At 37.9% G+C, this 22,807-nt stretch overlaps 1 protein-coding gene across 6 annotated transcripts in view; it reads right to left on the bottom strand.

Annotated features, from left to right (window-relative positions):
* The window catches only part of eml5 (EMAP like 5), a 70,613-nt gene that overhangs the window by 4,753 nt on the left and 43,053 nt on the right, over positions 1-22,807 (bottom strand). For 2 of the 6 annotated variants that reach the window (XM_043263188.1, XM_043263190.1), the window contains 24 exons: positions 22,005-22,105; positions 21,049-21,242; positions 20,850-20,961; positions 20,508-20,635; positions 18,350-18,491; positions 15,319-15,471; positions 14,964-15,095; positions 14,431-14,519; positions 13,901-14,077; positions 10,119-10,320; positions 9,860-9,986; positions 8,146-8,160; positions 5,935-5,943; positions 5,583-5,661; positions 5,128-5,257; positions 4,847-4,945; positions 4,259-4,279; positions 3,954-4,127; positions 3,660-3,868; positions 2,411-2,568; positions 2,193-2,307; positions 936-1,124; positions 683-855; positions 374-536 (listed from right to left, as the gene is read on the bottom strand). In XM_043263188.1, coding sequence (XP_043119123.1) covers positions 374-536; positions 683-855; positions 936-1,124; positions 2,193-2,307; positions 2,411-2,568; positions 3,660-3,868; positions 3,954-4,127; positions 4,259-4,279; positions 4,847-4,945; positions 5,128-5,257; positions 5,583-5,661; positions 5,935-5,943; positions 8,146-8,160; positions 9,860-9,986; positions 10,119-10,320; positions 13,901-14,077; positions 14,431-14,519; positions 14,964-15,095; positions 15,319-15,471; positions 18,350-18,491; positions 20,508-20,635; positions 20,850-20,961; positions 21,049-21,242; positions 22,005-22,105 — 3,091 coding nt within the window. Of the gene's footprint in view, positions 1-373; positions 537-682; positions 856-935; positions 1,125-2,192; positions 2,308-2,410; positions 2,569-3,659; positions 3,869-3,953; positions 4,128-4,258; positions 4,280-4,846; positions 4,946-5,127; positions 5,258-5,582; positions 5,662-5,934; positions 5,944-8,145; positions 8,161-9,859; positions 9,987-10,118; positions 10,321-13,900; positions 14,078-14,430; positions 14,520-14,963; positions 15,096-15,318; positions 15,472-18,349; positions 18,492-20,507; positions 20,636-20,849; positions 20,962-21,048; positions 21,243-22,004; positions 22,106-22,807 lie in introns of those variants that run through there. The other 4 variants (XM_043263191.1, XM_043263192.1, XM_043263189.1 and 1 more) reach the window with 3 other exon arrangements.

The raw sequence follows: 22,807 nt of genomic DNA, 5'->3' as shown, positions 1-22,807 counted from the left end.
AATTAAAAATATATATATTTTTATTAAGTATTTATCTTTTTATTTTTAAATCCTTTAAATTTATATTTTTATGATTTAATTTAGCTTTTCATTAGCTCATAAACCCCGGTGCAGTTTGTGGGGCTTTATTCCTTTAATAAATGCTTGTAATAAATCCAATAAATGTGAATGTAATAAAAGCAATCCATTTTAAACGTGTTTGCACTTAAATCCTCGCTCCAAAGCTCTCAACAAATAGCTTTTAATATAAATGTATTTTTAATTTTATTCTACTTTGAAGTATATAATTCCAGTGACAAATACTCTTTGATAAGCATTACATTCTCTCATGCAAGCAAGCAAAAACGCACGAACCCAGCTCAACATGCCGTACCTGCACAAAGCAGCTGTCAGCAGAAAAATCCATCTGCATGACAAAGCTAGGGATGTCCCTACAGCAGTTGATGCGGTTGAGCTGCGGTCCTAACGTCAGGTCATAAAAATCGACTGCGTTCTCACTGGAACCCACAGCCAGGTAGCGCGAGTCTGGACTGAACCTGAGGATAAAAAACATTGGTTGTTGCATCGGACCGTGTTAACGTAAGAATGAAATAACATTCTAGAAACCTGCAGCTGCCTGAAATGGAAATGAAAGTGGCTTTTACTATTTTTACTAATAATGCTTAATTAGCGTCAGTCTCACCTGATATCTTGTATGGCAGAGCGCCGGTCTCTCTTCTTCCCCCAGATCTTTAGTGAGGTAACAAGGAGGATGATGAACTCTCCATTCTTCATGCCAATGGCCACCATGTCCCCCTCTGGGCTGTAGCTTACCGCGCGCACGGGATGACCGAGGTTCACTTTATTCAGCATCTTCTGTTTTTCCGAACAAGAGAGAATTTTGAATCATCTGGTATCTCAAAACAATCACTATGCACGGGCATTATGTAATTTACCCTTTCTGAGATGTCCCAGAGGCGCACGGTGCCGTCCTCAGCAGCGGACAGGAAGACGTCTCGGGTGGGGTGAGCTCCCAGTCCCCAGATAGGACCATCCATGTGACCGTTCACCAGAATGTTACAGGCTGCGTTCTTCTCACCAACCTCAATGATCTCAGCGTTCCGAGTGCCTACGAGAATCTTCCCCTAAACGACCAAGGAGGGGGACACAGTGAGCCACGATATTTATCAGGAAAAATAACCTGCTTGACTAAAGCTAGTTAGTTCTTACTGGCTTTAGAAACATCATTTATGCACGTATCTATGTATGTATTTTATTTAGTTGTTTCTTCTTTCATCACAAATGAAAAATTTCAATGAAATGAAATGGGTTTTCCCACTGTTTATATATCCTATTATTTCTATAGTATTATTGCTATATCGAAGATCTATCTAACTATCTGTATTTCAAACATTCAAATTTTTGAGGCAGTGAGATGTTTTTTAAAAAGAAGGCTGAATTTATGAATTTATGTGATCAAAACTACAGTTAAAAATATGATGAAAAATGACATTAAAATCCAATTTAAAATAACTTTATAATATTATATATATATATATATATATATATATATATATATATATATATATATATATATATATATATGCTGACAACAGTTATTTCGTTAATTATTTCTTTATTTATTTATAATATTAAGTATTATAGAACTATAGTTTGGCATTACGGTATTATCAGTATTCTTTTTTTTTTTATGCAAAAATGGTGTGGGCGAGTTGCTGTTTAATTAATTTCATATGCACAAAAAGTTAAAAATACTAATGAAAAGAAAATCCCAATCATCATCATAAAAGTAAAAAAAAAAAATAGGGAAAAAACAGCACACAAGGCATAACTCAAGTGAGTAAATCATATTAAAACATTTGTAAATAAATAGAACATAACAGGGTTGACACTATTACCACAGAATTTGTATTTCTAATGAGTAATATTCAGTCCCGCCAATGTATAAGATTCTCTAATACATAAAGTAAGCATGGTTGGTGAGTTTTGAGGAGAAGAATGTATAGAAGGCATAGTGTATCAGTTCTTCAGCCTTCAAGAATCTTAGCCCTCGTAAGTTCTGTCTGTGAGGCTAATTGTGACCATTTGTTTGAAACTTTTACAGAGCTTCTGTTGAATGCATCTGAGACATAGGCAAAATGTAACTGCACCTGACTAAAGATACACGTAATCGTTCGAGTCCAGTGCTGTACCTTGCCCCTGCAGACAGAGCGCACACAATCTATGATCTGGCCCGTCTCCAGCCTGAAGGCCCTACATCGCTTCAACTCCTGATCCCACAGTTTGAGCGCGCCACCCTCCTTAGACCTGTAGAGGGCAGCCCACACAAATCCTCTCCATTTATGCGCACGCAGATTCAGAGAACAACATATTTCAGCCAAAGACAGTGGGGAAAGATCAATGCGCTTACGGTCGTTCTTTGCCTCCCGTCACAATGAGCCCGTCGCGTAATGTGGTGTACATGGTGAACACAGGTCCAGTGTGAGCCTTAGCCACGATTCTCACTAGAATGTGTTCCTTCCATACACACACATCTCCACTAATGGTACCTGTAAATGTCAAGTTATTCTGAAAAGAAAACAAACCTGCACTAATCTAGTGACCTCTAAGAGAAAAACGGCACAGACATGGCAAAGCACAGCATTTTCATATCCGTTCACTTATACTTTTGCACCGAATCTTTAAAAAAGCATGTTCAATTTTGAAGATACAATCATAAACAATTTTTTAATTAGCTATTGATTTAACATCTTGTTCATTTAAGCTCTGATGCACAAGTGGACAAACAAATGCACACGTATGCATGTATACGTAGATATATAGGTTTAAAGGGACAGTTCAACTAAAAATAAAAATTTGACCATCACTTACTCATCCTTATTGCGTTTCTAACCTTTAAGACTAAGAAATTGCATTGTGAAATACAAAAATAGTTATTTTGCGACTCTCAAATTTCATTTTGAGTGTGTATGTATTGAATGTTCAACATGTTCAAAAATCTGGGATGAGTATATATATATATATATATATATATATATATATATATATAATATTAGTTAATGTTAATTTCAGCATTTAACTAATGCATTATTAAAATCACAATTTGTGTTTTTTAACATTAGTTAATGGACCATGAACCAGCAAGGAATGATTTTTATTAATTAATATTAGATGAAAGATGAATACAATAGTTAATATTAACAAATGACACTTTATTGTAAAATGTTACCAATTATGTAATGTTAACTTTATTTTAAAAATGCTGTTCTTTTGGAATTTCTATGCATAATAAAACCAAAAAAACCTTGAACATCAAATCAGCACCTTATTTTTGTGTAACATAGAAAATTTGAGCTACAGCTGCTAAAAAACAGAATTGTGACATAAATAAATTACATAAAAATGTCATATTTCGTAATATTACAACGTTTGAATCGTTTGATACTAAATGTAGAGCTTTTTTGAAAGTTTCATTTGCTTATATTCTCATTTTCATTTGCTTTCATTTAATAGAAAAGAGCCACTTTGAAATTCTTCAAAACCTCCTTTTGTACTGGTTTGGCATTTTTAATTTTAGGCGAACCTGCCCTTAATTTCTCCCTCTTTAACAACAAAAATAAAATGAGCTGAACATCGTGTAGAAACAGAAGAATACTTACAGCTCCAAATGCCACTGAGAGCATGGTCTGCATACGGGCGTCCTCAATGGAGCTGAGCACACCTTTCTTACTGAGCAGGGCCCTGCCGGCCAGCGTCCAGAACCGCACGTGTTTTATCCCCACCGACACAAACTGAGTGTCCGAATCAGGCCTGAACTCTGCCACAAAGATCCTCTGGGTGTGACCGGCTCGACTTGCTACTTTGGCACCTTTGAAAAGATGATTTCAGATCACAATCCTGATGTAAAAGCAGACTGCAGAGTGAATGCTGTGCGTGTGTGTGCTGATCTGTACCTTCCTGCCACTTCCAGATGGTAAGGGTGTGCTGGGGGTCCAGACCCACAGAAAGCAGCAGTTTGCCGGTGGCACTGAAGCTTACAGAGCAAACGCCCCTGGAATGATGGCAGCGCAGCACAGAGAGGGTCTGTTTGTTCATGGCTTCCCACACGTGGATAGAAGGAGATGTGGCTGCAAATACAAAAAGACTTTATGTGTCCACCGTTTCTTATATAGCTGTATAGCTGTATTCAAAAATTCAATTCCGAAGTATAAGAGATCCAATAATTCAATGTTTCATGGCAACTCCGTTTTTCCCTTACCTGACATATCACCAGTGTCACCTAAGGGAACAAAAATGATTGTTAACAATTACAAAAGGGATTACATCTGAACATTTTCACACACACATACAGATTTGACTGCTTTCTTTTACAAATTTCATTGACTGCTTTAAAAAATTAGACACCGGAGTTTAGGACACATGTATATTTAATATTCTTTATTTTCCATTTGGGTTTGTATATAGTCTTTATTTTTCAATTAACGTTATTCTCCGAAGGCATTGCTAGATGCCAGTGTTTCCTGCAACAGTTATATAAAGATTTGCTTTCAAAAACACAGCAATTAATCATAAAACGATGTGTTAAAGTCTTACGTAGCGGTGGCTACATATGGAAATATGTATGGAAAAAATGTCATTTAAATGAAAAAAGTAATCATAAGTAATTACTTTAATAAAGTAACTGAAATAGCTACTTTCTTACTTATTTCCAAAATAACACTGTCCAACTTTTCTAAGCTCTAACTGTATGTCTCTTTCGTTGAATTTTAGGAGAAACATCTGGAACAAAGTTATTACCAGTGCAGTCGGCGTGAGAAGAAAAGGGTGAATGTTTTCACAAACATACCTACTTGGCCAGTTGCCACCACGTTGGGGAACTTTGGGTGCTGATTAATAGTCAGGCACAGAATGTCATCACTGTGTTCTAAATAGAAACTCTGACAGGCTGAAGGCAAACAAACAGAGAGGAAAAAACCAATAATGACTCTCCACAACATTTGTGTCACGTCCTCATATCTGTTTGACGGAACTCGATGAATAAAATCCATATCTTACACCCGCTCTGGCACATTAAAATGCAATAAACATGCATTACATACGCCAGGTACCTCAGTGTTTTCTCCCCACCTGTTGTTAAGTTTAGGACGACCCCTACTGAGGCAGTGTGGTAGATGATGTCCGCCCCCTCATTAAGGTAATGCACATTGTTACGGCAGTCGTTTCCTCGGTAACCAAACACCAGTTCGAGCACCAGGTCCTACAGAGAGAGTCAAAGAGCGGTGTCTGAGGTCGTATCCATGACAACAGCAGTATCCGGCTCTCATGATGAGAAAGTAGATGCACATAGACTGTGTTGCAGTTCAAACAAGAGAGGCAAGAAAGATCATCTAACTACTGATGGGACACTCGCCATTTGCTAGATTGACCAGCCAAGATAAAGAGGCTATCCACGTCCAAAGTACACAAAACAAACACTACTAAGTCAATTTTAATTATACTTAAGTACAGAAAGACAGGATAGCACAGTGACAGGACAAAAGGAATAAATGAATAATATTTGCTCTGGTCTGCCCATAACTCACCTCAATGGGTCGCTTTTTCTTGCCGACATTGTTGGTCTGTAGTTTCTCTGGCATTGGTGGTGCCCTGCTCACCGGGGGTCTGCACCCAACGACAAAAGACACTTAATCAGTCTTACAGCAGCAATAAGGTCAGACAGCGAGCAGGTGAAAAGGACACCAGACATCTGGCATGATTCTGTTTCACTTCTGGTTTTCACTGTAACGTGTAACCAAATACAAAGTTACTGAGTTTAATATACGATCGCTTCGGTTGCACAGTGAAACCTTCGCAATATTCTGCAAATTAAGTTTACATCAAAAAAGATACGTAGAATCAGGTAGAATGAGGCGTAAGCGATCGGTTTAGTCTTACCTCGAGCCCCTTTCATGGCAGCATTAACAGAGAGAGAGAGAAAACGTTAGAAGCGTGACAGCTGAGCAGTTCCCTCAAGTGCTCCAGAAAACAAAGAAGCACAACACAGGGACACTGAGAACACAAAATAAAAGAAAAATGTATAATTGTCGTCAATGATAATGTTCGCTTGATAGCATACGTCAAAAAATAAATAAATGGCCCAAACAGCTGGTAAGGCAATAGACCAGCTCTATATAAAACTAGCTCAATTTTCTTTACACTTAAAGAAGTAGTTCACCCAAACTTCACCTTCAAACCTCACCACCATGTGATCGCAAACTTATATGACTTCCTTTCTTCCTCATAACACAAAAGGTGAACTGCTACATAGCCACGCTCTTCAATATAATGAACGTAAAGGACAAAGTTGAAAAAAAAAACCAACTAAACAAATTATTTTTAAACAAGGCACAATTTGACGTGATTTTTAAAAAGATTAAAAGATAATGTTGTGCCATCCATATTGAATCTAACAGTAATGCCGCAACACAGGTGTAAGTGTTTTCATTACATTGTCACTATATTGCTCTTCTTATAGATTGTTGATATGTATTATATGTATATAGTTATTTATGCATTTTTTACCTAAATCACAGCAGAGTCCATCTACGAGGATTGTATGCTTTCAAACATGACTCTTTTAAAGTAAAATATAAATCAGAAAATGTTTACATGCAAATTTGCTTGAAATATTATAATAGATAGATTAGAAAAACATAAAAGATGATAATTTGTGATATGTAAAAGTCTTAAACCCTTTTCTTGTATTACAGGTCCATCATTTTTTTTCATCAAGGTCATAAAATGCTTAAAAATAATTTGATCGACATCTAGAGTTTTGTGCACTACCCTGATTTTATCCTGCATTTAACAACTTAACCAGAATTTTTTTCGGCTTATTGAAGTATGTATGTATAACAGAAAAGCATCTTTAAGAGCATCCAGCCACAGCGAGTGAAAGGTGAATGAGTCTTTCCTGCTGACATTTAAAATGTTTAATGCTCTATTGAACATCACATCTCACATAAAAATAGAATAGTGCCAAAAGTAGAATACATGTTTATGCTTTGTTTTGACATTACCACTGGAGAATAAACTGATGAAAACACAGTTACTTGCATTGACAGGTTAGTGTTAATAATGCCCTGTTATTTTACCCTTGAGCAACCTTATGGACATTTTTGTCTATTTTACAATGTAAAAATATAATATATATATATATATATATATATATATATATATATATATATATATATATGTGTGTGTGTGTGTGTGTGTGTGTGTGTGTATATATATATATATATATATATATATATATATATATATATATATATATATATATAAATAATTTTACATGTATTATTGCTAAATGCATACATTTTGGCCTTTTATTGGAACTTTAATATTCCAGTCTTATTCCGTTTAATAAATGTATTTTATACTGGGTACAAAAAATTGCTCACCTCGAGATCTTTTGGACAAAACCGTTCCCAATGAAACCCATTAAAACTTTAAATAAAATCCTAATGGCAGGGATGTTTAACTGTAAAATGATGCATTTTTTGTTAATAGGCTTTCATTCTGTTGGCAAGGCTTCAAAATTTTATTTAATTAATTTTTTACCATCTATCCAAACCACTTATCCTTGTTATGTCTCAGGGAAACTGGAGCCTATTTTAACTACATTATATCAAATTTCTCTTTGTGTTCAGTGGAAGAAAGTAACAGCATGAGGGTAAATGATGGGAGGATTTCTGTTTCGGGGTGAACTAATCCTTTAATCGTCCTGAGAGAGAGTGCAGGGAGCAAAGCATGAGCAAAGTTCCCAGCAGCCAAAGCAGCAGCATTACTCTTTAAATAATTAGCAGTGGAGAGCAGTAATAAAGTCACCTCAGAGCAAAGACAAAATATCTGCCAGCAAAGCACTTAATATAATGCTGCGCCATCCACTCTAATCGAAGACTGAAATGACCTGCTTTTAAAGCATCTTGAGCTTAAAATAAGAGCAAAACTTAGCGACAGGCGGATTTATGGTTCAGTGCAGGGAACAAGGTGGGTTTGTGGATCTGATGGCTGTTGCCGTGCTGTGTAGCAAACATCCAAAGAGCAGGAGAGGTGGCGGCACATGAAACGTTTCTGAATAAATGACACTTTCATTGATCTCCTTACCTGACTACGCCCTGCCTTCACATGGTGAGAGAGAGGAGTGGAGTGCAGAGACAGACAGAGGAGTGAGGAAAATTGGAAAAGACAGACATGAGGGTAGCATGTCACTCAAAGCCCAAGTGATCCATGTATTCACACTCATTGTTTTTAACTGTCCTTCAACCCTTAAAGTTCAAAATGCCCAGTGGCAGTTAAAATTGTCAATAAATGTTTTGAATACAACATAAACTCAATTCTGCAAACATAAAAATAAAACTTGCATATGCAGTAATGCAATTACAATGGAAATACATGGGCAAGATAACTGAAGTAAGTAAATAAACCCGTTTGATGTGTGGCTATACTTTTAATACAGAATGTGTTCAAAATACATGTGAAGAATGTAATACAATTTAGCACAAAACTCGGTGTTATTTGAACAGTCTAAAGCAGTAGTTTTTCAACTTTTTGTATTTTAAGACTGTTCTTTGTCCAAGAAAAAAAAAGAAATATTCAAACAAAAAATAAAAAGATAATAGGAAAAAAATGTGATGTGTTACATTTGCATTTTAATTAAGATGATGTTAACCTAACTAAATGTAAATGACTTGTATTTCAGATAAATTTTGCCATACTGTTTATCAAGTGGATGAACTTGGTAAGTAGATGATAGCTCATCTCTTATTTGAATCTTGTGGCTGTACATTTGAATCAGAATGTCTTCTAATCACAAGGTGACGTCTGTGCCCATGGGCCTCTGTTGTAATTGCTTTATTGCAAATGCAATATTCAACAAGCAATTAAAAATGGTTTTCTGTGGTTAAAAAGAGAAAGATAAACTTTTATTTAATCAGGAACTTTCCTGTGAAAGACAGTTTTAATTTTCCACTTTGAAAAGGTATTTTGGTATTCCAACAGTAGAAGTAAATAAATTGGCTTCAGAGAGTGTGCCACCAACATGAGCTTTAACATTTAACACGGCATATTAGTGGTAGAGTGGTGGTGATTTTGAAATACAAAAGTTTAGAGAAGCAATAAAGTGGAGACCTAAGAGTATTGAGCACTTCATATGACATCTCTGACAGGGTTACTGCATTTTGACATCTAACTTGAAATCCAAGTGTGTACGGTGTATATTTATTATGTATATAGAAATACACGTGCATGTATATATTTAAGAAAAATGTTACATTTATATATTGAATATATAATAAATTATAAATATATAAATGTACATTTTTTAAAATGTATGTGTGTGTTTATATATCCATAATAAGTATGCACAATACACACACATATGTTAGGTAAACAAAAACTTTTAAATTGGATGCGATTAATTTCGATTATTCGTAGGACAGTCCTATTTATGACTATTTAATATAATTGAATGTATTATTGTTATTGCTTTAAAGGGGTGCTACATAATCAAAAGTCATTTAAATGTAAAAATGGAGAAATGGTCATGCATGAATATCCAATACTGACTCATCAGCTGGTGTAAATACATATTTACATCCTTTAAAATATATAAAATATATCTATAAATACTGTACTTATTTAAACTAACCCTGTTAGATTTATTCAGCTGCCAAAGAAAGAAAAGCTAATGAAAAAAGAAAAGCAATCCATGCTGCATCCAAGGTTTTTCCGTAATTCTTTACCTACTTGCTGTCACCGTATACATCTCAGAACTGTACACAGGATTGCTATGAACACTGACGTCCCAGTCCTAACTTACCTTTCGTCTACTGACGGCTCCTTCTGTTGTAAGTGGGGTTTGACCCCCGTCATGGGTCGCACGTTTGTGGATAAGGCCTTTATTACATAGATGATCTCATTCTCCCGAGTTACATCGCTGTCATACCCTACACAGATGGAGAAACGCCACACTTTCACATCATGACACATTTTATCATTCGATGATGGATGGCTACCCTTTAAATCTAGATGACAGCATATGACAGTAATAACTGTTCTTTATAAATGATCTTTTTCACCTCCATCATCTTCGCTCTCGATGTCTGACTCCTCGCTGTCACACTGTCTGACCTCTCGGCAGCCCTCGGTCTCATGGCTCCAGATCATCAGACAGGTGTCAGAGCCACCGACCGACGCCAGCAAAGAGTCGTCATGCGACCAGCGCACGTTAGTCACATGGGTACTGTGGGCCATGTACCGCTTAAATTTAGCATATTTTCCCTATCAGGATAAAACAAATATTAACATGTATGAAGGTAAATGATATACACTCAAAAAAGTCTTACATATTTTTAAAAGTCAATGCATTTTTTTTTTGAGTATAGCCAAAAATGTTTTTGTTCAGTTTTTCTAAAATCATCTCACTCTGCCCATAAAAACTGAAAAAAACTATTTTGTTTCTTCCACTTCAATTCTTGTCTGTTCTCCATACTCGGCTTGGCAAAAATAAATCTGTGTTGATGTGTAGTACTGGCAAGGTTTGCTGACTGCAGAAACTATTGTGGGTTTTACACCAGGATATTTATTTATGGTAAATAAACTAAAATAATGCTGACAAAAAATGTTGTTTTATACTAAGTGAAAGTGTTCAGAGTATACATATAACCGAACAATAATCTAATCTAATAGTCAAATGAATCTTGATGCAAAATGGAATTAATAAATAAATGTACAAATATCTAAATAGAAAACTGCATTGTTTATCTTTTACAATTTTTTTAAAAAACGGTCTATTGAAGTAACAAACTGAAACTCATTATGAAATAAATGTTTTTCTCTAGCTCAGGTTGGCACCCAATTATTGCAACATCCTTTTTCCCAAGATAACAGCTCTGAGTTTTTTTCTGTAATGCCGGAAGATTTTTGTCAGATCCTTCAGATTCACAGCTCATTGCTGGTGTTTCTTCTCTTTAGTTCACCCCACTCATTTTACAGGGTTCAGGTGAATTTGGAAGGTCAGAAACTTCCTAAGCTTCATTACGTGCTCAGTGACACATATTGTGTTGATTTTGATGTTTGTTTGGATCATTGTTCTGATGGAAGATCCAACCATGGCCCATTATAAGATTTCTAACAAAGGCAGTCAGCTTTAGATTTTGTTATCTGACAGAATCCATGTTGCCATACATCTGAACAAGATATCCAGGATCTCTGGCAGAAAAACAGTATAAAAAGTATATTTAACTGTGGACATTAGGTTACTTTTTACCCCTGTGCTCACCAAACCCATCTGCTGGGTTTGCTGCCAAACAGCTCTTTTTTAGTTTCATCTGACCATAGAAGACAGTGTCATTTGAAGTTCCATTCCACTTTCACAACTGAATGTGCTGGATTTTGTTTTTGGATGAGCAAGGAGGATTTTTCTCGAATCCCTCCCAAATAACATGTGTTGATGTAGGGGCTGCTTGATATTTTTTAGTCTTTTTTACACTAAGTAAACTAATCTCGGAAATACTCCAGCTGTAATACTTTGGCCACTTAAACTCTTCTCCTGAGTATAGCCACATCCTTTTTCGGGTAGATTTGTAACATATTTAGCCGACTGGAACATCCTAATCATTGCCCTGATGGTGAAAATGTGTGTGACCGTTCTGCTCCAAAGGCGATCTACAGAGTGACCGGCGTTTCAGCGGAAGTCGTTTTCTCTGTAGAGTGGGTTACCACATCAGGCTGCACTACCCCCCCTGTTATGAGCAAGGTGGCCATCTCCTGTTTGCCTCAGCACTATCAGAGCTAAAAGAGCTAGCTTGCTTAAAAACGCATCTACAAGATGCCCTTCTTTCTTTGTTTCTGGATGCGGTCGTTACCTGGCGCCGGGTGATGGTCACGATCATTGCCTCACGTGCCTGGGCCTTAAGCATGCTGAGGTGACAGTTGTGGACCAGACTTCGCTTCCTGCAAAGGGACGAAGTACCTGTTCCTCTGCCGAGGTCTAGGGCTCCACGGTGGTACCCAAAATCTCAACAAAAGAGCAGTTTCCTGCATCTTTGGGTCCCCAGGGAGGACGAGGAGTTGCTCTTTGGACAATAGGCAGCAGTGGGAAGACTGGGAGGACGAACCAAGGGACTACCCACCTCACTTCTGCTGGAACGCAGGTAAGAGTTGCACACACTCAGACCCCACTAGGAGATGCCCGAGCCCGGATCGCTGCCCCACCACCTGCACATTGGTGGTCCCGCTCAAGCCACTTGCGGTTCTTATAGCGAAAGATGCGATAGAGCCGGTCCCTCCAACTGACATGATGTCAGGGTGTTACAGCACATACTTCATAGTGACCGAAAAAGGTCCCATTCAACATGTTGATGCAGAAACGCTTATTTCAGTTCATCTGTCCCCAGGATTGGTTTGCAGCAATCGACCTGAAGGATGCGTACTTTCATGTGTTGATTCTTCTGCACCACAGGACATTCCTGAGGTTTGCGTTCGAAGGTCAAGCATATCAGTACAAAGTCCTACCCATTGGGCTCTCCCTGTCGCCATGTGTCTTCATGAAAGTCGCGGAGGCTGCCCTCGCTCCACTGAGAGAACAGGGAATTCACTACCTGGGCGACTGGCTCATTCTAGCTCAGCCCGTGCTCAGTTGTGCGAACACAGGAACCTGGTGTTACGACACCTCAGCCTGTTGGGTCTTCGGGTAAACCAGGAAAAGAGCAAACTTTGTCCAGCTCAGATGATCTCTTTTTATTGGGATGGAGCTGGACTCGGTCAAACAAACAGCACGCCTCACGCAGGAACGTGCCCAGTCGGTGTTGAACTGCTTGAATGTTCAAGAGCAGGACGTCGGTCCCACCGAAATACTTTCAGAGGCTCCTGGGGCATATGGCAGCCACGGCCACAGTCACGCCGCTGGGGCTGCTCCATATGAGACCGCTTCAACACTGGCTCCACGACTGAGTCCCGAGGAGGGCATGGCAACGCAGCACTCAACGGGTTCAAATAACACTGGCCTGCCGCCAAACCTTCACCCCGTGGTCAGACCTGTCATTCCTTCAGGCCGGAGTGCCTTTGGAGCAGGTCTCCAGGCATGCTGTGGTCTTCACAGATGCCTCCACCACTAGCTGGGGGACCACATACAACGGGCATGCAGTGTCGGGGGTTTGGAGACGTCTTCCCCAGTGTTCCAGTCTCACGAAATGGGCAGTAGTGACAAGAGTAGCTGGCTTCTTGTGGTCGAGCTCTGGCCTGCGGCGATAGACTGAGGGGGCTTGTGGGCTGGAAGAGGCAGCGTCCTGAGGAAGGGAACGTAGATGCCATGTCCCGTCACCACGGTGCTGTACCTCCGCTGAAGGAGCCGGGTCACTAGCTCAGCTTCACTGAGGGAGAACCTGAATATGCGCTGCACCCACTGTTTATTTATACTCACGCTGTAATCAGTGCCAGCTGGATATGATTAGCACGTGCCAATCTTCATTGGCTCATTTAAATACACTTGAAGTAGATTGGTCTCTCAAAGCAAGATCCCAATTTGTCTGTCATCCGACGTGATGTCTTCAGGGAACGAGGGTTACATACGTAACCGAACGTAACATTTGAACTATATTCTTTGGTTTTACTCCTTGTGATGGATGATGCAATTTGGCCTTTGTGTCCCTTATATTTGTAATACTGTGGATCAGGAAGTCATGGCTGGACAATTTCATGCTGATAGTCACCCTGGAGATGCCAATAGGGGTGCCAATAATTGTGGCCAACATGCACTGGAGAAAAACCTCTATGTGCCCCAACTGTCACTTAATACGGGTGATAGTAATAATTTGATTAAAAAATAGTAAATTGATAAAAAAAAAAACAATTTCTTAACCTTGACTGGATATTTGAAGAGCTTGACATATCCAAGGTCATCCCCAGTCGCTAGCAACTTTCTGTCATTGCTAAGACATGCGGAAGTAACTTCGGTAACTTCACTGACCACAGGCCAAATTCCCTCACAGGAACTCCCAAGCACACATGTCCATGTGCTCCAGTCAATCTTGTCCACCTGAGGAAAGAAAAGACAGTGTGGAAAAAAAATAAACCATCCAGACACAGACTAATATTAAAATACAACTCAATCCAACAAAGACTGTAGCCAAAATGACTCCTACAGAAGCTGTGCACTTAACTGAAAGCAAGAGATCAGAACCACGGAAGGGCTTCCAGCTCTTACTAAATCTTAAGTTATTAAAATAAGCGTTCACTGTCTGTCCCAACGTACCGGTGGCCTTAAGCACGGCCTAATTCCCTGCCTCCAAATTTAGAGACAAGCTAATGAAAAGTGGGCCATGTTCTTGCCCTTAAGAGTGCCCTTCCCCCTCCCAGGGTGACACACGGTGAGATGTTCAGGATCCATACCTCTGTAGCTGGAATGGTTTGCTTCTTCCCACGAGGGGCCTCAAAAAATAGCTGCTCCTTTGCTGATGTGTTGACCTGCAAAAGCTTCCCTAATACAAGAAAACAGAAGAGAAATGCTGAGATGTTACAGCACTTAATAGTTAAGTTAACTAGCACTGATAATCTCTTCAAATGGGAACATCCCTAGGGAAAAACCATTTGTATATAAACTGCAGCAGTGCACAATACCATGAACAAGATCATGGAAATTCAATGAATTAATCAAAATCCTATAATTTTCTGATAGGTTTTCCAAAAGAACTCAAAAGAGATGTTTTTGCTTCAACTAGTCTCTACCTTGCATAAGCATATAAAGTTATATAAATCAGACACATTGTATCCGTCACTATCATTCATGTTTCTTAAAAACCCCAACTCTCATTAAAGATAAATGACTTCTGGTGGCTTTGTTGCTACAAAATGCTGTCAGTGTGAACCTCTCTTGACTCCTCTGCTCTCTGAAATACAGTGTTTTTGTCTTGTATCTGTCTCACCTCTCTTGTCCCAGTCCAGATGGGTGATGTAGTTCATCGAGCCTTTGCACACTCCAACCCTCTTGCTGCTCATCACGTTGTAAATATCCACAAAGCTGTCACCTGATGCCACAGCCAAATACTTGCCTGTTACTGTAATAAAAATCAGTTTTTCACTTTTGAGCCTTACTACGACTCAGCTATCACATTGGTATTAATATGTTAATATATTCCTGCAAAAACTTGTTAATTACATTAGCATATGTAAAGGTACGTCACACTGAATAAATCAGATGAAGGAATTCTTCTTTATCAGTATTCTTGTTCTCACGACTCAAAGCATTTCCACTGTACTGATATCAGCGTGTTAACTAACCAGGAGAGAAGCGTATTTCTGATATGATGTCTTTGCGGTGATGAAATGAGACCAGGTCTTCGAGGGTGTCTGCGTTGACAATGAGGAAGCTGCCATCGTTGAGGCCCACAGCCAGAGCTTTCCCATCCGGAGAGAAGCAGCAACATCGCCCACCTGCACACATTTATGTGTTAAATGCTAGGTCAGAAGCCTGAGAGCTCAACATATTGATTCTCTTTATAGACACATATGAATGTCGAACAATGGCCAGATAGTAAGCAAAGGGTTAGTTTAAATATCACCCATTACTTATTTACCTTCACATTGTTTTAAACCTGTAATTTTCATCCGTTGTCTCTTGGGTGTTCTTCACAGTTTTATAGTATTCATATTGATATGGGAATTATATTGCATCAAACAAAATGAAGAAAAATATTGTGATATTAAATTTGTAATTTGCTATATATTTGTTTTGTTATTTGTTAAGTATTATTCAACCCTTTAGTTAACGCCAGGGATGCACTGACCAGATACTCAGTATAGGTATTTGCTCCGATATGGTCATTTCCTGCGGATTGGGTATCGGTGAAAAAAGACCAATTCAAAGCTGATTTTGTGAATATGCTATCCTGTGTTAAGCCTACAAAAGCACAAAAACACTGTAAAGCACCATAAGGTTTTTTATCCTATATTTCAAGTGTTTTAAAGCTGTTCAATAGCTTAATGTGAGGTACAAATGGTTATTTAAGTCAAGCACAAACTCTTCTTTCCACTATGGCTGTCTGTCCTCCTCCATTCTGTATTCCAACCACGTGTTTACTAGTCAAAGCGATTAACTCTCTCAAGAGTGCAACACGAGATTTAAAGCTGTTAAAAGAAAAGGCTCAAAGCTTCAGACAGATTTAAAACTCTACACATCAATATTTGTGCAAGGGACAATGACTTCTGGTATCAGAATAAGAGCATAGGCGCTTTGTGCCACTCTGTATTAGAGCCTTCTCTGCGCAATGACAGATTTTTATTAGTCTTTCTTATTCGTCTTAATTATCATATGTTGCTGCCTTCATTACTGTGCTACGAATTTTTGGTAACGGATCGGATTGGTTTTGAAAAAAAATGGTATCGTTGAATGCCTAGTTAACACAGAACACCTTTCCATTGTTTTTCTATGTAAACACATGCTAAAAAGACACTTTGGTCAAGAAATAAAGAATATGAACAATGCATTACTAATTGTCCTAATAACACACTGCTTAAAATCAGTAAAAAATGGCCCCAAAGGTAACAAGCAACCAAAAAAAGACAACAACCACATAATATGCATAAATTCGTGTGTAGCATTTACAATTATGGATTTTAGTTTTATTTAAAAAAAAAAACTATATAGGTTTTTAACATCAGCCACATGAACGAGGCATTTATATGAATGAATGAGGCGTATTAGCCATAACACGAAATTCTGTCATCAATTACTCATTCTGATGTGGTTCCAAACCTGACTGATTAGAAATAGCATGTCTGAATATGCAAAAATGCTCATCAGAAATGAAGACTGGAACAACTTGTGGATAGAATTTCAATTTTTAGGAGGAAATCTCTTAAATCTATTGCACAATCCTCTAATCACAGTCAAATAAGTTTTCATTGTTCATTATCTAAGTAAATATAGAAAGGCACAGTGTACTCTAAGGATAATAATCATCGTAGAATTTAATTAGAGTTGATGAAGAGTCGATAGCTTATCAAGCATTATTTGATTAAATCACTGGTCCACAGAGTATCCTATATATGAGCAACAGTCATTCCTTTACAAGAATGAACTACATCCATCCCCTTCAGTGATTCTGCCCTCGGGCAATCAATATGCTCTTAGGGCTAATTTGCATGCAGAATGCTCTTCACTTAAGATATATTTTTCAGCGCAAATTGAGTTTCTGAAGCATAACGAGGTCAAGCATTGTGTAGGCTAAGCTTGGAATACAAATCACGAGAAGAGCACATAGATAAGAAGCTATTTATAATCAGACAGAGGGGCATTTTTTTTTTTGTAGACAGTAATACATGTGTGCTTCGAATTTATGTCAACGAGACATAACGAAGAATTAACTCATACAGTTATTTCTCCTTGTTACATCATAGTAGTTACCCTTAGCATGGTTTAATTGCTGGAAGGGTTTTTAGATGTAATATTATAAGGATGGGGTAGATCATGTGACTTTGTATGACACGCTTTCTTCTGCAGAACCCAAATGCAGTCTTTAAAAAATACACTTTTAGTTACCATCTATCGCATAAAAATAAACTGTGAAAGCACATTTCTCAAAACACGCTCCACGAAAGAGAGATGGTTTGGAAAGACATGAGAGTGAGCATACTATGTCCGTTTGTAGAGGTCTTGAAATTGACCGTTTAGATATACGTGTTGATGTAAAAATGTATAAACTGATTCACAAAAAAAAAAAAAGTTACTCTTCAAATCCTAAATTGGAATTATTATTTAAAAGATTTAAGATTTAAAAGATTAAAAAGATCGCTAAACAATTATTTTAACATTTAAAAGCGCAGTTTTAAGCAACTGCACATGGAGATAAAATATGATAAGTGCATGTTTATTTGCAAAAACAAATGTTAAAACATCAGTGTGTTATCAAGTTTTTGTCTTACTTAAAAGTATACTTCAACATATACTTCATATTTTAACTGTAGCGTGCTATTTGAAATTACTATTATTTGATATAATAATACTATTATTAATATAATTTAAATATAAATGTTTTAATATTATATATTACGTTTATATATTTTAAATGTACAAAATTGTCATTATTATAAATGTTTAATTGCAAATACAAAAAAATGTAAGTGGGTAAAAAATTCTAATTACATTTAGATTTAGTACAAATACATTTTAACTATAATATGTTTTGATTGAACTATAAATAACAAGCATCCAAAACCATCCCATCATTGAAAGAGAGTGTGACCTAATATTATACCAAGGCCTGTGTGCACATGAAAAAACAATCTGAGTAATTTGTAAACATGTGCGTACCTTTTTTGAGTTTGCGCACGGCAAGCATGCAGTGGCTGGGGGAGAGATCCCATATGCGCAGGGTCTTATCGTCGCTCACAGTGGCACACAGTGGGAGATGCGGATGAGTGGCAAGACCCCAGACCTCGCCCTCCATGTGACCCTAAATACAGCCCACACACACATTATTTTATACTAACACATCAACATAACCGTCATTCTTTTCAGCACAATCACATCTCCTTTCGTAGGCCCGTGGCAGACAATAAAGTTAGCAAATTGCATCAAGCTTTTACCACCTAAGAAATATTATTTAAAAGAGCACATCTACATTTTTCCATTGAACATCGTGGCAGTAATTAATCAAATGATGGAGAAGACCGTTATAACTGGACACACATGGTGTTAAAAAGCTGATTCAGAACTCCACTGGAACACAGCGGTGGAGTAAAACAGTACAGTCCCAGTAAAATACACTAGGTTATTTTTTTAGCAAATCAGAGACTAAAATAATTCAAATGCTAATAAACGATAATGCCAGCAGGCACAATTCATTTTTAGAAAATTTCCCCAATTTATGATGATGCACCCAAGGGATACATAAAAGATTTTCCAGAAAACCATTTCATGGTGCAATAAATAAGAATTTAATCAAGCTCAAATGTTTTCTACCTGCATGTAGGACCTATAAAAATCTGTGACTAAGGCTTGAGTTTCACTGTTGTTTCTGTTCATTTCTACATCCTACTAAAACTTGATAAATTAACAAGCTCACATGAAGCAAATACACCCAAACACAAAACAACATAAGGTTAACTGATACATAACACTTTGTAGGTAAACAATATCTTTATTATAGCACCAACCTGTAATAATTCACTGCGTGAGACACGAAAAGTCAGAGCCCAGAAAGACGCATATTTAATCACTGCCCAAAAACCATAGCAGTCTGAGTGCAGAAACTACTTTTTTCTGCCCAGTCCGCAGTTGCTGCCGTTTACCATTTACATAACAGCCTCGGACCATTTTGTTGGTCTCTGAGGTGGAACTGGAGCAATTTAGTTCCAGTGATGATGGCAAAACTGAGTACTGCAGAACACAACACTACGAAGGGTTTCAGTGGGGATCTGACTTGACTGACTCGTTCATTCTCAGGTGCTGCTATACAGAAAAACAGTTTAAAAAACGATTTGTATTTCTAGAAGAAAACACCACTGTTTGCAAGACAAGTGTAAGTAGTATGACACATAAACAAGCGTGTGCGATTATGCGTGTGGTTAATGTTGTATAGAAACGGGCCTACTACAGTTCAGTACGAAAATACATTATATAGCCACTGTTTTTAATGACAAAAACAGATGCAAGACTGTAAACAGCTGAACAAAATTGAATGGTTCAAACTAAATTAAACACAACAGAAAATGCCCTGAGACCACCCTAACATAGTTTATAATGTATATATTACTAGGAAAAAAATGACTATACTGATAGTATGAGCCATAAACCACAAGATCAACCAACGAAACTTTAATCTTCTAAACAAAGGCTTCAATAGATTTTCTTGCAAAGCTCATCATGCCTCGAATGTAAAGAGCTACTGTGTTGTGATTTAAGCAGCTGAACAGCAACAGGGATTGGACGTTTTTTTAAACGGTTGTGTAATACATATTACCAGCTCACTGTCATAATGAACAGCATATCAAAGAGGCTTTGTAGAGTTTGATGAATAAAAAGCCTTCATGCTGTTGCACAAGGTATGTGCAGACAGTTCCGGTCCTCGACTGATGGTCGGCTGAGCCAAGTTGTTTTAATATATTCTAGAAACACATACCTGTGAACTATAAACACCAGTACTACTTCATCGCTGCATTGGTTTCTCGCTGCTTTTGTGTGTTGCTTGATAACTCTTCTGCTAAACATTACTAGAGAACTTAACATTCTGCCCCTGCGTTGTCTTAAAATCACTGTGGGGCTTATTGCTTTAATGTTTGCACGTGGCTCATTCACGAGTGCATAATTTAATTGAGGGAAGGCTGCATGAATCTGTTAAGCCTCTTAATTTTCACCAATTTACTTCATTAGGGAAAACACAATAATAATCTTTAAACGATCCTTTATTATTCAAAGCATTGTGTATTTTCCAGCATTGTGTTCGTGTTCCATGGCTTGTCGTGCCTACCTGAACCAGAAGAGTGATGGGACCGTTTTTATCTACCTCCAGAATCTCTCCGTTCTTTGTTCCTACAAGAATATGCCCATGACCCAAAGATATGGCACGAATGGAGGGGTTGTCCTCCAAAAGCAAACCTGCAGGAAGGGACGTGATATAAATAAACACTCATCCATGACCTTGGCTTTCTATTTATTAAACACACTGAAGGTTCCTTGAGAATGCATGGAGGTATTTGTCCTTAATGTCTTTAATAGCATAAGTTATTCACACTGCTTTTTAGTATTTTTGTTTTGTTTTCCAGTAAAAAAAAAAAGCAAAACAGCATGCAATAAAAGATAGATAGATCACCTTTGGAGCCTGGGGCAAGCACTGCTCGTTTTATGGCATACGTCTTGAGGCATCTCTCAAATGTGTCGTCCCACAAAGCCACTATTCCATCCTTTCCACCAGTCACAAAACCCTTAGTAGCAATACATTCACATTATATAGCTGAAATATTTAAAGGGCTAGCAGAAACTTGTTTCCTATTTTAAGCTAAATCTGCTACCTTCTCCAGGGCGTGCATGCTAAAAACAGGCCCATCGTGAGCTTTGACGGTTTTCACCAGGAACATGTCTCTCCAGATGCAGATGTCTCCAGTGCACGTTCCTGAAAACACCATTTCTTCCGTCCAGCCGTATACCGCACACATCATTGTTTCGGTTTTTCCCATGCTGCCTTTCTTCCCAATCAGTCCACCACCTGAGAAAAGTAAAGGTTTGTGAGATAATGTCTGGGGGAATTATGATTATTCACATACACTAAAAGACATTGACAAGATGTCCATGTGGAAAACAAATACTTTTGGCCTTTTGTACTCATTAATACACCTTCCATCAAAAATTGATCTGATGTTCTCCCAAGTGGATACATTTAAAAACACAGTTTTAAAACAGATATGTGAAAAGATTATGTACATTTAGTCATATGCATCATATTACAGGCCTTGTGTATTAAAGGAACACTCCACCTTCTGGCTGAATAGATTTAAAAATGGTAAAACTCTTGAGTTGGAGAATGAGACTATTTTCAAATAAAGTGGAGCGTTCCTTTATGTTTGTGCCACAATGTTGTGCCTGCTATTCAGTTTCCCCAAAATAATGTTTCTAAAGATAAGTGTTATTTTGTGGAACCTTCATATTTCATTTCTGCAGAGCTGACAGAATATTTACTCACAATTGCTACAGTTGCATTTTAGTGTATGTTATATGTCAAAGACATGCTAAAAATGGGTAAATTTGCAGACGACAGTGTTGTCAAATATGGTCCTGTGCCTAAAATGCATGAAAAAGTTTTTTTTGGGGGGTGAAAATTGTATTGTGTAAAGGCCATACATATGGAATGACTATTTTGAGAGCGACCTTCATCATTTGAATGAGCAACTTTAAAAACATTTTGGGTTAGAGAGCATTTTGAAATGAAAGCAATTGTTATGGATTGTTATGGACATAACCAAAGGCTTACCTGCTTTATGCCAAAACTTCATGTGTTTCACTCCAGCGGTTATCAGTTTGTCTGGCATGTATGGGTTGATTTTAATGACAAATATTTTGTCCTTACTTCCCCTGTGAATAAAAAGAGGGGCATTTAAGATTCTTTTGCTGACACTTAAAAGTATGAATTGAACAGCCCTCGATCTTTTTTAAGAGTTTAAAGCTTTGCAATCGGTACTGTAGGGCTGTAATTGACCTGTCTGCTGTGCTGTTTCCACTGTCTGAGTGCCGGTGGGGAATTTAGCAGCACGGGGTACATTGGCTGTCTGCAGTTTTGCATTAGGCTCGATGTGGAGCGGGCAGAGCACTGAGCAGTGACTGCACTGTCAGGCCCTATTTACTTCCACCCGCACAAGCATCCTCTCTAGCAGAGAAAGCCCCAGGGAGAAGTCAGCTGGAGCTCTGCACTACCTATGAACTCAAGAGCATCCAGACAGGGGAATACAAACGCTTCAGACTCCAAGAGCAGGTATACGCTCTTTGAATCCTTGCTATATTACCTCAGCAAACCATTAGAGGATGTACATTACAGTGTTGTTAACAGCTTAAAAAGTTTCAGTTAGATTTAATGTTAATAACAGTTGTTTTACACTACATTTTGACATAATGACTCATCCCCACCAGCCTAAAATGGCTAGGGTGTGTGTAGCACATTTACTGAGGACTCTTTCCTGAACCTGAAGAGCTAGCTGTGCATAAAGGCTATAAAGTGAGGCAATTCCAACTTTGCAAGAACAGTTTGGTGCTTCTGACTCCTGTAAGTACCTTTGTTTT

The sequence above is a fragment of the Puntigrus tetrazona genome, chromosome 17 (genome assembly GCF_018831695.1).
Source record: "Puntigrus tetrazona isolate hp1 chromosome 17, ASM1883169v1, whole genome shotgun sequence".
NCBI lineage: Eukaryota > Metazoa > Chordata > Actinopteri > Cypriniformes > Cyprinidae > Puntigrus > Puntigrus tetrazona.
This window is presented reverse-complemented; position numbering and strand designations above follow the sequence as displayed.